At 51.3% G+C, this 13,635-nt stretch overlaps 1 protein-coding gene across 2 annotated transcripts; it reads right to left on the bottom strand.

Annotated features, from left to right (window-relative positions):
- Positions 1-1,018: 1,018 nt before the first annotated feature.
- On the bottom strand, positions 1,019-9,869 carry GNPNAT1 (glucosamine-phosphate N-acetyltransferase 1). 2 transcript variants are annotated; one of them, XM_069856926.1, is made up of 6 exons: positions 9,788-9,869; positions 5,444-5,631; positions 4,710-4,772; positions 3,972-4,099; positions 3,328-3,389; positions 1,019-2,422 (listed from the first exon to the last, which is right to left on the bottom strand). In XM_069856926.1, the coding sequence occupies exons 2-6, from the start codon at positions 5,613-5,615 to the stop codon at positions 2,275-2,277; spliced, it is 573 nt and encodes a 190-aa protein (XP_069713027.1). In that variant the 5' UTR covers positions 5,616-5,631; positions 9,788-9,869; the 3' UTR covers positions 1,019-2,274. The 2 variants fall into 2 exon arrangements, with proteins under 2 accessions (XP_069713027.1, XP_069713028.1); XM_069856927.1 differs by having other exon boundaries at positions 5,444-5,626; positions 9,788-9,863.
- Between the last annotated feature and the right edge of the window lie 3,766 nt (positions 9,870-13,635).

The raw sequence follows: 13,635 nt of genomic DNA, 5'->3' as shown, positions 1-13,635 counted from the left end.
GCTGCCCAGGAGGTGGTGGAGTCCCCATCCCCGGAGAGGTTTAAAAGAGAGGCAGATGAGGTGCTTAAGGAAATAATTTAGTAGCAGACAGGGACTGTTGGAATTGATGATCTCAAAGGTCTTTTCAAACCAAACGATTCTCTGCCTCTAAGCCTGTACAACTCCAGTTTTCCGTAGTGACTCCCGACAGCCGAGCAGCCGTGGCCTGGCCCTTTCCTCTCCCGCAGCTGCTGTTGCCGTAGGGCTGGCAGCCTGCCAGGGCTGGGAATGTCACCTCTGGCACACAACAAAGAGCTCTTCAAAGCTGAAGGGGCTGGAGGAGCTGGATTCTGTCCAGCAGAGACAGTCATCCAGCCACACACCCCAGCTTTCTTCCTTTGTGTGACAATGATCTCAGCTGGGCACACAACCACCTGCTCCTCACTTGGAGCACTTTTCTCATTACCTCTTAACGATGGCCTGGAGCCATTTAGAATCATAGAATCACCAGGTTGAAAAAAACCCACCAGATCATCAAGTCCAACCATTCCTATCAAACACTAACCCATGTCCCTCAGCACCTTGTCCACCCGTCCCTTAAACCCCTCAGGGAAGGTGAAGGCTGCTCGGCCTCAGGGAATGGTTTAACAGGGACACCTCCCACTGGATCAGGGGCTCCAAGCCCCATCCAACCTGGCCTCGAACCCCTCCAGGGATGGGGCAGCCACAACTTCCTTGGGAAACCTGGGCCCTCACAGTAGTTTTTTTTTTTCTAAGATCTCAATCTCCCCTCTAGCAGCTCAAAACCTTTCCCCCCTCATCCTATCCCTGCGCTCCCTGATCCAGAGCGCCCCCCTCACCTTTCCTGGAGCTCCGCTCAGTCCTGGAAGCTGCTCACTTCGCAAAGTGCGAAGTGTCAGACAGGTGCTTAAATCAATCCTAAGTCTCAAAATATTTGTTCCAATCTAGGAAAGGAAAACAAAGGTGGAATACAGTGGGTGCGCCCCTACTCATGGTACCCACAGCCAGGCACGACACCGCAGGATGAAAAGCAGAGCAGGCACATTTGAGTCTTCATTTATTCAGCTTAAACAAAGATTTTTTCTTAAAAAATAATCAATAAATAAAGCAGATGTGACCAAGGAGACGCTACAGCGAGGGAAGAACCATCAGGAATGTGACAGGGAGCCCCCGCCGCGGCTCTCCACACCACAGGGAGAGGGCACAGTCAGGCCTAGCTGCTCGCGAAGACGCCTGGCTGGCTGCTCTGGACAAACCTCCACGTGTTTCTAATGCCCCGTTTGCAGGGTTTGTCGCGCTTCACACCAAACGCCGCCCTGGAGCCCAGGGCTTTGGCCACGATTCGCTTGCCATCGCTGGCAAAAGTGCTAATGATCATCCAGTCTTATACCAGGCTGGATTGTACCTTACAGTAACAGGCACGAACTGCCCATCCCAAATCCCATTCCCACGGAGTATCAGCCGGAGCCGCACTGCAGACATTCCAGTTTCCCAGTTCACTCCGCCCCGTTGCAAACCATCGGGTTAGTTTGTCAGAAACAAAGTCATTATCCTGAAAACAAAGTTATCAGCTAAAGTGCAGGAGCCCTGCAGTAAGAAATACACATCCATTGGAATACACTTGGAATATCGGCTTTAACAGAGCCCATAGGGATTCTCCTCTACCCACATGAGCAGGAACAAATCCCGTTTCTGAAAACGGTGCCTATAAAATGTTAGGCACACAAACATCAACAGTGCTTCCATGAGGGAAGAACAGAACAAACTCCCATTCTCTATTCCTAATTCCACATGGGAGAAGCATCCCTACCCAAGCTATATAATCCTTCCTTAAGCACAGACCGAAGGACAATCCCATGAGCCGTACCTTGGCTACCAAGAAAAGAAGCGCAAACCCTTTAGAAAAATACAATGCGAGAAAAGATTTGAGATAAAAATATATACCTTTGGTTAAAAACCATCCCTGTAACAAGGGTCCTTTGTAACCCAGCTGGAATGAAAAAGCTTCACTGAGACCGAACAGTAGTAATAATTAGTTCCAAGTGCTTATGTCCTGACCCAGCACTCCTTTCCCGACCCAAAGGACCCTTCTAGAATATCAGTAAAGTTTTTTTTTCCCCTCTGGGATTTACACATTTGACGTTTGTTATCAATAGGGATCATTATATTTGCAGCGATAAACTATATCAATTTTCCACAAAGAAAATGTTTGTAGCACAAGCTCTTCCACCAACAGTCTGTAAAATAAAAGAAAAAAAAAAGGACCAGAAGTTCTTAATTAAAGAACCTTTGAAACATGTAGTTTTCTTCCGATACTGAATAGCCAAACTTCTTGTAGAAATCCACATTTTTTGGCAGACACTCAAGTGTGATTTTGTAACAGTTCAGTCTCTTACTTAGCAAGGTAAGGGTGGACGTTAATCTGCAAGAGACAGAAACCCAATGGTTAAATCATCTAGTGACTGGTCTGGAAGGAATTTTAAAGCCCATCCAGTCCCACCCCTGCCATGGGCAGGGACACCTTCCACTGGATCAGGGGCTCCAGGCCCCATCCAACCTGGCCTTGAACCCCTCCAGGGATGGGGCAGCCACCCCTGCTCTGGGCAGCCTGGGCCAGGGCCTCCCCACCCCCACAGCAAAACATTTCTCCCTTAGATCTCATCTCAGTCTCCCCTCTTGCAGCTCTAAACCATTCCCCCTCATCCCCTTCCTGCACTCCCTGATCAAGAGTCCCTCCCCAGCTTTCCTGGAGCCCCTTTCAGTCCTGGAAGCTGCTCTAAGGTCTCCCCTGAGCCTTCTCCTCTCCAGGCTGAACAATCCCAACTCTCTCAGCCTGTCCTCATAGCAGAGCTGCTCCAGCCCTTGGATCATCTTGGTGGCCTCCTCTGGACCCATTCCAACAGTTCCAATGTCCTTTGGATGCTGGGGATTCCAGAACTGGACACAGGATTCCAGGTGGGGTCTCAGGAGAGAGGAGCAGGGGGGAACAATCTCCTCCCTCACCCTGCTGGCTTTAACACTGGATCAGTTAAAATTTAATCAGCTCAATCTATCAGACCTACAGGACTGAAGTCTGAAAGTGCTCCACGTTTTCCTTCACTACACAGGACAGTTGCTATCCCAAGAAAAAAGTATGAAGCCCTGACACCTTGCAGACAATTTTAGCGCCTGCTGCAAGCACCTCAGTTCATGTGACGTCTTCCTAACCCGCAGAGCTCCACCCTTGCTCTCCCAGGCTCCTGGCAGCCACCAGTGTGGGCAGGCGTGGGGATGGAAAGCAGCGGGGCGAGGGCTTGCTGTGAGTGGCAACGGTGGCGAAATACTTACAGTTTACCAAGCTGCCTTCCTCGACACTCCCTGCTCACTACGACATCTTCTATCCTCCCTCTCTGCGGAAACACAGGCAAGCGTCAGTCAATCGGAACGCCCTTGTGTACATTTCCCTACCACGCTGCATTTCATAGAATCAGCAGGTTGGAAGAGACCCACTGGATCATCGAGTCTAACCATTCCTGTCAAACACTAAACCATCTCACGCTTGGATTTCCTCCTGCCCGTTTGGATACCACTCCTCCGGTGGTCGATGTGCCCAGAATGCCCCTTCCAGCACCCAGCAGGAACTGTGCTCCCTATGGCCTTTCCCCACCGGATCTGTCTCCCTGTTTTCACACGTCTGGCTGGGAATCTGCAGCGAAACAAGATCCTCAGCCATCTGCTCCGTCAGAACAGAGCCTGACTGGTTCAACAGCTCACTGGAAGGGAGAAGGGGGCAGATATCATTGCTCTTTTTCCTTAAGAAAAGCCAAAACTTCCTTTTCTTGTTTAGCTGAGCACCCAAGGATGGGAGATACTTTTAAAATGCCTTTTTCACATCACCACACAGTAACACTATTAGCAATGACACCATAACACACGGAGCGTGGGGACAGCATCTTTTCCCCTCACTTTATGGCTGCAGCAAGAGAAAATACCTTTGCACAGGAGTGAGTGAACTTGTGTTCTATCACCAGTGTTGCTGTAGCAACAATCTGTCCGAGATTTGTGTCCTCTACGACGGTAACGTAGTAATCTCCCGATCTCTTCATATGCTCAAAGGTTTCTGTAGAAGCAGGCAGACAGCACATCAGTCACCGCTAATCTCAGATTAAGCTGCTGTGAAGTCTAACCCTTCTGACAGACTCTGCAGGGTTCGGAATCACAAGGAAGGTTGCCCCCAGGACACCAGAACCCGAAAGCCCCAGACTAACCTGGAAAAAGCAGGATTAAACAAATGCCTTTTCCTTAGCTGCTAAGAGAAGCCTCCTGCCCCAGATGGGCACTGTGATGAAGGCAGCAATGCCTCCAAATTCTCTCACACCTCAGCCAAATCAGGGAAGCGAGCTCAGGATGCTGGTGAGCTATGATCAAAGCCAAGCCTCCAACTCGCTGCCCGATAACTCAGTCAGAACAAGCCCTCACCCTTTCTGCCAGGTACCTACACCTGGGTCCCAAAGGCCAGTTACCACGTTGGGCTGTCCCAGCCCTTTGGGATAGCTGCAACGGGATCCAACGCTGAGTGCCAAAGGCTGCCTCAGGGGACCAGAATTAATAAACCCCTCTGGCACCAGGCACTCGGGAACCTCTCACCCAAGCAGATTTGCTGTTGGCATCCGTATCCTCCGGTTCCCAGCAACCTCTATGGAAATGCCAAGAAATAATGATATACTCACTGATAAACTGCTCTGGGCTTGCAACTCCGGTTTCAGTCAGCTGACCCAGAACCTTAAAAAAGCCTGTTACAAAAGAAGGGGAAAATCCACCCTCAGTGAGAGACAGAGACACACAATCAGCTTCAAATAGCACGGCGGAACCCGACGCAGCTGTCTGGAGAGCTAACATCCCCTGGCACCATCCAGTTGGGTTGTAAGTAAAAGCCTGTGCACTGTGTATTCTGTAACCTTAAACTCTTGCCCCGAGCAATGCATCAGCAGCGACCGTAGCTCAAGGGGCAAATGTGCAAGCAGAAAAAGTTAAAGCATGAAATTCTGTGATATTAAAGCCGTTTGTTCAGAACAGCCTTTTTGTACAGATCACAGAACTGAAGAAGTCATCGTGTTCTAAGCACTTGCTGGTTCACATTGCTTTGACATGAAAGGGAACAGGATGACCAGTGCTTCCCCTCTAAAGCTGCAGTGAACAGGAAGCCGTGGATTATTTGGAAGATTAGACTTGAATTTTAAGACTACTTCTGAGGTAAAACCGATCCTGAGGGTCACCCAACACAGTAAAACCCAATCTTGAGTGTCACCCAACACAGCCCCAATCCTTGGTGCTCAAATTCCTTCCTGATAAAAATAACACAGATCAGATAAAATGAGCTCTCCTAATCTATTAAGAGATCATGCAGCAATACATATTAGCTAGTTCAGCTTTCATTTGTCATTATCATTAAACAGGATTCTACCTCGATTTAAATCAGCCGTGCAAAGCGGTCTCAAAACGAGGCCATCTCCTGGATCCAAAGGAGAAATAGCAGGAGAAAACGTTGTCATGTTCTCACTCCAGTCCAGTTCATGCAGAATAGTCGGGTCAAACATTGGTGTGTCGTCAGGCATCACGGTTGCAACAGGCATCATGGCTGCAGCAGCTGTTCTGGAACAGAACAACAATTTGGTTTGCTCCTGTTTTCCTCTCTAACCGTGCTGTTTCCCTTGGTTATGTCATAGGATAGATCACAGAATGGTTTGGGTTGGAAGGGACCTTGAAGCCCATCCAGTTCCAACATAGGCAGGGAGACCTCCCACAGGACCAGGGTGCTCAAAGTGCCACCCAGCCTGGCCTTGAACGCCTCCAGGGATTGTGCCACGTGATGTTCTTCAGGGACATAAAGACAGGGGAACAAAACCAGAACCCCTGCCCACTTTATCCACAACGGAAGCCACTCAGCCTTCCTGGGGCTGGGCTGCTGGGTCAAACAAAGAGCGTGCGCACAGACACTGCATACGTTATCGAAAGTCAACATAGCACTGCTATGTTCATCTGGGAAGTTTTTTTCTTGGAAAAAGACCTAACAGATAAAACATTGACCAGGATATTTCTGCTCTGTAGCCCTCTTGAGAAGGAAAGCACGTCTCAAACTTCTCGCACTCACAACACCTCCCAACTGTACTGTTCACCTGGTGCAGAGAAGACTGTTTGCATTCGCGTTTCATTTAAAACCAGTGGTAGGAACGGCATTTTACAACCAGTCCCATCACATAAACATTTAGTATCTCAGCCAAGAGGCAGGACACACAGGCATGAAGCCACAGCTGGTGTCACTGCCAGCACACACGCCTACAGCCCGCCCCACAGTCATGTTTGCTCTGTATATTTACAACAATCCAACACTAGAACCTCACTGTCCATTAACAAGTAAAGCACAGATGCTGGTGAGACACCTGTTAATGATTAAAGAGGGATTTGGGGAACTGGGTATTATTTGGAATTATGGAAAGGAGGAAGATAAGGGATATATTTTCCCAATTGCTAGATACAGGAAAATTAAGTCTTACTGTGCCACCTGTGGAATACCAGGCTGGGTTTCTGGTATGAACAGAACACATCATGGGAACTTCTCTTAAGTTCTTTATACATCTCCAAACTCAGCTGCAACCCCGTGCAGCTCCAGGCTTGGGGAAGAGCGGCTGGAAAGCTGCCTGGCAGAGAAGGACCTGGGGGTGCTGGGTGACAGTGGCTGAACATGAGCCAGCAGTGGCCCAGGTGGCCAAGAAGGCCAATAGCATCTTGGCTTGGATCAGAAATGGCGTGGCCAGCAGGAGCAGGGAAGGGACTGTCCCCCTTGACTAGGCACCAGTGAGACTGCACCTTGAATCCTGGGTTCAGTTTTGGGCCACTCGCATCAAGAAGGACATTGAGGGGCTGGAGAGCATCCAGAGAAGGGGATCAGAGGTGAGAAATGGGCTGGAGAACAAGGCTTATGAAAGGCAGCTGAAGTTGTTCAGCCTGGTGAAAAGAAGGCTGAGGGAAGACCTCATCACTGCCTCCAGCTGCCTGAAAGGAGGTTGTAGGGAGGTGGGTGCTGGTCTCTTCTCCAAAGTTGCATGCAATAGGATGGGAAGAAATGACCTCAAGTTGCATCACGGGAGGTTTAGATTGGACATGAGGAAAAATGCTTTCATCGAAAGGGTTCTCAGGCCCCAGCAGAGGCTGCCCAGGGAGGTGGTGGAGTCCCCATTCATGGAGGGGTTTAAAAGACAGGCAAATGAGGTGCTCAGGGATCTGATTTAGTAGTGGACAGGGATGGTTAGACTTGATCTCAAAGGTGTCTTTCAACCAAACCATTCTATGACAAAGGACACACCAGTCATGCAATGTTGGACCGGCCAAATAAACATCAGAAAGAAAAATGTATTTGGGATGAACACTTCTCAAAATAAAACATCTTACAGCCCCATTAAGATGCCCAGTGAAAGTCCAGAGGGTGCTGGCTATGAGGTCTCTCAGTGTCACTGCAGCGTGCCAGCCTCAAAACAGAAGGTGGCTCTGGAAACCCAGCTGAAAAAAGCTTCTTAAAAAGGAAAAACACACTAACAGCCAGAAAATCTTTTTTTTTGTGCCACCTGCTGGTATACACTGGCTTTTAAATCATAGAATGGCTTGGATTGGAAGGGACATTAAAGATCATCTAATTCCAATGCCCACATCATGGGCAGGGACACCTCCCACTGGATCAGGTTGCACCAAGCCCAGATCAACCTGGCTTTGAATGCCTCCAGGGATGGGACAGCCACTATCTCTCTGGGCAACCTGGATCAGGGCCTCACTACTCTCACAGGAAAATATTTCTTCCCAAGATCTCATCTAAACCTCCCCTCATCCTATCCCTACACTTCCTGACAAAAAGCCACTCCCCAGCTTTTCTGGAGGCACCCTAAAATCCTCATTCTCATTTCAGTCTTGCATATAAAAGCAAGTCTTACATAAAAAAATAAATAAATTGCAGTTTATTAATTACACAGCAACACAAGTCTTCATTCCACATGAGTTTTCAAAATGAAACAGCAGTGTAAAGAAAACTGGGGAAAAAAAAATGAAGTGCAAAGAAAAACATTTCAACAGATGGGAAAGCCATAGCGCAAATCCAGGTCTCCCCAGTTCTTCTCCTGCGCTTTAGTGACCCCACCACTGCAAGCCCATTGCTACCATATTCATTACGTCACTGCTAAGCAAAACTGAAGTCACTCTGGTTCCAGTAATACATTTGGCATCTCCGTTCCTAGATCTCCATCATTCCAGTGTTGCCGTTACCCCCTCTCATTACAAAGCCTTCCCAGAATTCCCACCCTGCTCCAGTGGGAGGTGTCCCTGCCCATGGCAGGGGTGGAACTGGATGGGCTTTGTGGTCTCTTCCAACCCAAACCATTCCATGATTCTGTGAGTATTCATGACAACATTCAAACAGTGTCCTGTACAGAACGAACTAAATCTAATGAATTTCAGCTCAGGGTTACAGAACACAAAGCACAAGGAGCAGGAGAAAAGCACATGAAGGAAACAAAAACCGTGATGCCTTTCAAGCAGTTAGGTTTGTTCTTTTAAAAAACAAAGTGACAAGAGTTATTTTTCAAACTACATGTGGCACACCTGGACTGGGACAAAGTCTGAAGCTTCAAGCACTTTCTTGAGTCAGGAATAGAAATGCATCACACAAATAGGAATATCACTATATGGCAAGGAAAAGCTCGAGAGCTGCTGGTTTCTTCTCCAGTTCTGCTGAGCTGAGAACAAAACCACTGATGTCTCCCTATGCTGGAAGCAGGATGGGGCCACACCAGCACCCTTGGACATGTTCAGCCCCTCTCACCCACCCCTTCTTCCTCCACTCTGCTCCATGATGCCAGTAGGGAGTGAGCATCTGCATGGGGTCACCTCGAGATGACCAAGGGGGACGGTCAAGGGGTGCTTTGCCAGCCCCCTGTGGACACAGATGGGGCAGCAGAGCCCAGCTCTGCCCCAAGGAGCCAGAGGCATTCCCACATGGACCCACAGGGGGATGCCCACCTGAAGCAGCACCATACTTCATCCCACAGGGTTCATCCCTGCCCCTAACATCCAGCCCCTCAGGGGGTCCACACACAGCATCACCCCTCAAACAGCCCCTTGAAGAGGTCCCCTCATCACATAATCAGACACTCAAGAGGAGTTCCCACACACCCAGCCCCTTAGGGGCTCACACCCCTCAACCCCAGACTCTCAGCAGAGTCACATCTAGTCCCCCAGGGGAGGGGGCTCTTAGCCCTCACACTCAGCCCCTTGTGGGTGCCTCCTCATCCCCAGCCTCTCGCGGGAGGGGGGTCTCAGCCCCCACCCCTCACACGACCTCCGAAGTAGGTCCCCTCACCCCAAAACCAGTCTCTCAGCAGGCTCCCCTCACACCCAGCCCCTTGGGAGAAGGGACTCTCACCCCCAGCCCCTCAGTTGGGTCCCCTCACACCCAGCCCTTTGGGGGAAGGGACCCTCACCCCCAGCCCCTCAGTGGGGTCCCCTCACACCCAGCCCCTTAGGGGCGCGGTCTCTCAGCCCTCACATAACCCCTAAAGGCGGTCTCCTCACCCCATAACCAGTCCCTCAGCGGGCTCCCCTTACCCGAGGCCCCTTGAGGGAGGGGGCTCTCAGCCCTCACACAACCTTTCAAGAAGGACCCCTCACCCCATAACCGACCCCTCAGCAGGGTCCCCTCACACTCAGTCCCTTGTGGGGGTCCCGTCCCACCCCGGCCCCTTACCGGGGTCCCCTCACCCCTCACCGAGCTCCCTCCACACGCCGCCGCCCGCACCGGCTCCTCACGGACGTGGCAGGCGGGGGTGGGCGTGGCCCCGACGCACGCACTGACGTACGGACGTACGCACGCACGCACGCACGCACGCGCGCGGGCCGGCGGGCGCAGCCAATCAGCGCTCGCCGTGGCCCCCGCCCTCCCGGCGCTCCGACCCGCCCCCGGCGCGCGCGGATTGGTCGGCGGGAGGGTTGGCCACGCCCCCTCCCATACGCAAGCCCCGCCCCCTCGTGTCACGTGGCGCCTCAGTCCGCAGCCAGCGGGAAATGGCGGCCGCCAGGCGTCCCTGAGCACAACTGAACCAGAGCCCCGAGCGCCTCGTCTGCCCCTCCTTTAAACCCCTCCAGGGGTGGGGGCTCCCCCGCCTCCCTGGGCAGCCTCTGCCAGGGCCTGAGAACCCTTTCAGTGAAAGCATTTTTCCTCATGTCCAATCTAAGCCTCCCCTGGTGCAACTTGAGGTCATTTGTCCCCATCCTGTTGCATGAAACTTGGGAGAAGAGCCCAGCACCCACCTCCCTACAACCTCCTTTCAGGCAGCTGGAGGCAGCCATGAGGTCTCCCGTCATCTGCCTCCAGGCTGAACAGCCCCAGGTCCCTCAGCCACCTCTCATAACCCTTGTTCTCCAGCCCCTTCCCCAGCTCCGTTCCCTTCTCCGGACGCATCCCAGCCCCTTGGAGTGCGGAGCCCAGTACTGAACCCAGGATTCAAGGTGCGGCCTCAGCTGCACCAAGTACAGGAGGACAACTCCCTCCCTTCCAGCTGGTCACGCCATTTCTGATCCAAGCCAAGATGCCATTGGCCTTGTTGGCCACCTGGGCCACTGCTGGCTCATGGTCAGTCGCTGTCACCCAGCACCCCCAGGTCCTTCTCCCTGTTTCCCTGAAATAACGTCCTGCAGGAGTGAGGCGGGTGGAGGTGGGGTGGGCAGTGCCCCTCAGCACGGCGTGGGGTCCCTCCTTCAGCAGGATGAGGGAAATCCTGCTCTGTGCTGGGGGGGCTTTGATGGATCACACCCTCCTCAAAGCCTCCTGCTTTCCCACAAGGATTTGTGTATTGGGTTTGATTGAGAGCAGGACTTTCTCCCGGGGGAAAGGTAAATCAGGCCTAGACCACATGACAGAGGGACCTGGACAGGCTGGCTCGATCGGCCAAGGTCAACGGGATGGGGTTCAACACGGCTCAGTGCCAGGTTTTGCGCTTTGGTCACAAGGCAACGCTCCAGGCTTGGGGAAGAGCTGCTGGAAAGCTGCCTGATGGAAAAGGACCTGGGGGTGCTGGTCAGCAGCAGCTGAAAATGAGCCAGCAGCGGCCCAGGTAGCCAACGCCAACAGCATCCTGGCTTGGATCAGCCTTGGCGTGGCTGGTGGGAGCAGGGAAGAGATTATCCCCCCGTAATTGGTGCTGGTGAGGTCGCACCTCAAATCCTGGATTCAGTTTTGGGCCCCTTGCTACAAGAAGGACATTGAGGGGCCAGAGAAGGGGAACAGAAGTGGGGAAGGATCTGGAGCACAAGGATGCTGAGGAGCAGATGGGGGATCTGGGGCTCTTCAGTGTGGAGGAGAGTGAGGGGGGACCTCATTGCCCTCTGCAGCTCCCTGAAAGGAGGTTGTGGTCAGATAGGTTTGGTTGGTTTCTTCTCCCAGGTAACAAGTGATGGAAAGAGAGGAAACAGCCTCCGGTTGTGCTAGGGGAGGTTTAGATTAGATACTAGGAAAAATTTCTTCACAGAAATTGTTCTCAGGCCCTGGCAGAGGCTGCCCAGGGAGGTGGTGGAGTCCCCGTCCCTGGAGGTGTATAAAAGACACGTTGATGTTTCACTTAGTGACATGGTTTAGTGATGAGCATGACAGTGTGAGGTTTACGGTTGGACTTGATAATCTTAAAGGTCTTTTCCAACCTAAATGATTCTATGAGGTGAAAGAATGGTCTGTATGATGCTTTTCAGAAGCAGGAGGTCACTAGGCAGCTCAAGGGGTGTCATTGCTGACTGCTTTGCATACATTTCCCTGGGGTGAGGCCTTGAGAGGTCCTTTGGGAACTGCTTGGTGGGTTTGGAGGGCTGCTGTCTTTAATCCAGAGCTTGGCACGGCTCAGGAGGGGCTTACGGGTACCTGTGGAGGGATGGTTTAGTTAGAAGGCTTTCGATTAGAGGAAGGAAGATTTAGATTAGACATTAGGAATAAATTCTTCATGATAAGGGTGGTGAGGCACTGGCACAGGCTGCCCAGGAAGGCTGTGGCTGCCCCATCCCGGGAGGTGTTGAAGGCGAGGTTGGATGGGGCTTTGAGCAGCCTGGTCTAGTTGATCTTTCAAGTCCCTTCCAACCCAAGCCATTCTGTGATACTATGAAAGGACTACAGAAAATTTCTTCTGTCTCGTGAGGAAGTGCAGGTGGCAGCAGCTTTCATCACGAAAGCATCCCTTGCTCTGATAATTTTAATCTCTGGGGGACTGTTTCTGGATGCTCCATCACTCCCCTGGGATGATACCTGCTCTCCTGTGCTGGGATGGGCCTTGGTCATCCTCCACGGCTGGCGGGAGGCACGAGTGAGGGGTTTTTCTTCCTTTTCAATTAAAAAAAAAAAACACTTAGAGATTATCTTGAAAGCCTGTCTTATACATAGCTGAGGTCAAGACACACGTGTCGCAGGGAGCAGCAGCCCTCCTGAACAAGATAATTATGCAACGTGCTTCTGAGACATGATTTTCATTTTCCATGTTTCTTCTCCCCGTTACTTTACCCTGGGAATGAATCACTCCCCGTTACTGTGGAAACCCAGTAACATTACTTAGTTTCTACTCAACATGACTTAGTTTTGACTTCTTTGGGCCCCGAGCGGCTGGATGACACACGGCAGCCTCCCTGGGGTCCAGCACACCCGAAATCTGGGGGCGATGCTCGTCCGGTGGAGCCCGGGATGGGGGCTGTGTAGGTGAATTCCGAGACCTCTTGTTTGCAAGAGAAAGGCACAAACTGTGTGTGAGCTTTCCCCTCCCTGTTCCTTCTCTATTTACTTTGTTTTGAGGGATTAAGAAGAGTGGGAAGGTCCCATCCGTGCTAAAAAATCAACTCTGTATTCTGCTTCTGTGCATGGAAACAAACCAGGAAGCGCTGCCTTGGCTGGTTAAATGGGAAAACTGGGAGCGTGGGTGGATTTCCACAGCATGAAAAATGATAGGTGGGGGTTTTAACTCCCTCCACGATCCTTGATGGAGAGATTTTACGGATGTGAGGTAGATTTTGCGTTTTCCCTAAGTAACAGTCATAAGTCATGACTTTTTAAAAGCAAATCATGCCAAAACAAGGTCGTGACCACATGGGGTCAGCCCAGCTCTCCCCAGTGAGGTTCCAAGCAGAGGTCTTGGACCTCCATGGGGAATATGGCACATTTGGACAAGCCTTATCCACATACATCCTCGCAGTTTCCGGCAATCAGCTGTGCAGGGACATCCTGCCCCAGGAGGTGTATCTGGCCCGTGGAATTTAATAGCTGAACAGTGTTAACTTCTGTGCGTGTGTCTCAGCTTCTCACCTCCAGAGTTCCTGCTGTGGCACAGTGTAATGTTGCAGAATGAGGAAAAAAAATCCTTTAGTTTGGTTAAACCTCTTGCCCTGCCCTGACAGGACCATTTTTATGTTCATCCTGGAGACTAGTACTGTCCTATTTACCATCACAGGTACTGACTTCAGCTTGGCTTGAGGACAGAAACCTTTCTGCACGTGGATTTTGTAGCAGCGTGAGTTGAAAACCAGTCTGGATGGAAATGGCCTTCCCAGGGAAAGGTGAATTTGCCATGTTGTGGGTAGAGGTGGGAG

The sequence above is a fragment of the Phaenicophaeus curvirostris genome, chromosome 5, assembly GCF_032191515.1.
Source record: "Phaenicophaeus curvirostris isolate KB17595 chromosome 5, BPBGC_Pcur_1.0, whole genome shotgun sequence".
Lineage (NCBI taxonomy): Eukaryota > Metazoa > Chordata > Aves > Cuculiformes > Cuculidae > Phaenicophaeus > Phaenicophaeus curvirostris.
Note: the sequence above shows the minus strand (reverse complement) of the source record. Positions and strands in the feature narration are given on the sequence as shown.

Coding starts and splice junctions, on each gene's coding strand:
- GNPNAT1 (XM_069856926.1), bottom strand. CDS start 5,615: ATGATGCCTGTTGCAACCGTGATGCCTGACGACACACCAATGTTTGAC. Junction 4,773..5,443: donor CACGGCTGATTTAAATCGAG/GTAGAATCCTGT, acceptor CTTTTGTAACAG/GCTTTTTTAAGGTTCTGGGT. Junction 2,423..3,327: donor GGAAGGCAGCTTGGTAAACT/GTAAGTATTTCG, acceptor TGTCTCTTGCAG/ATTAACGTCCACCCTTACCT.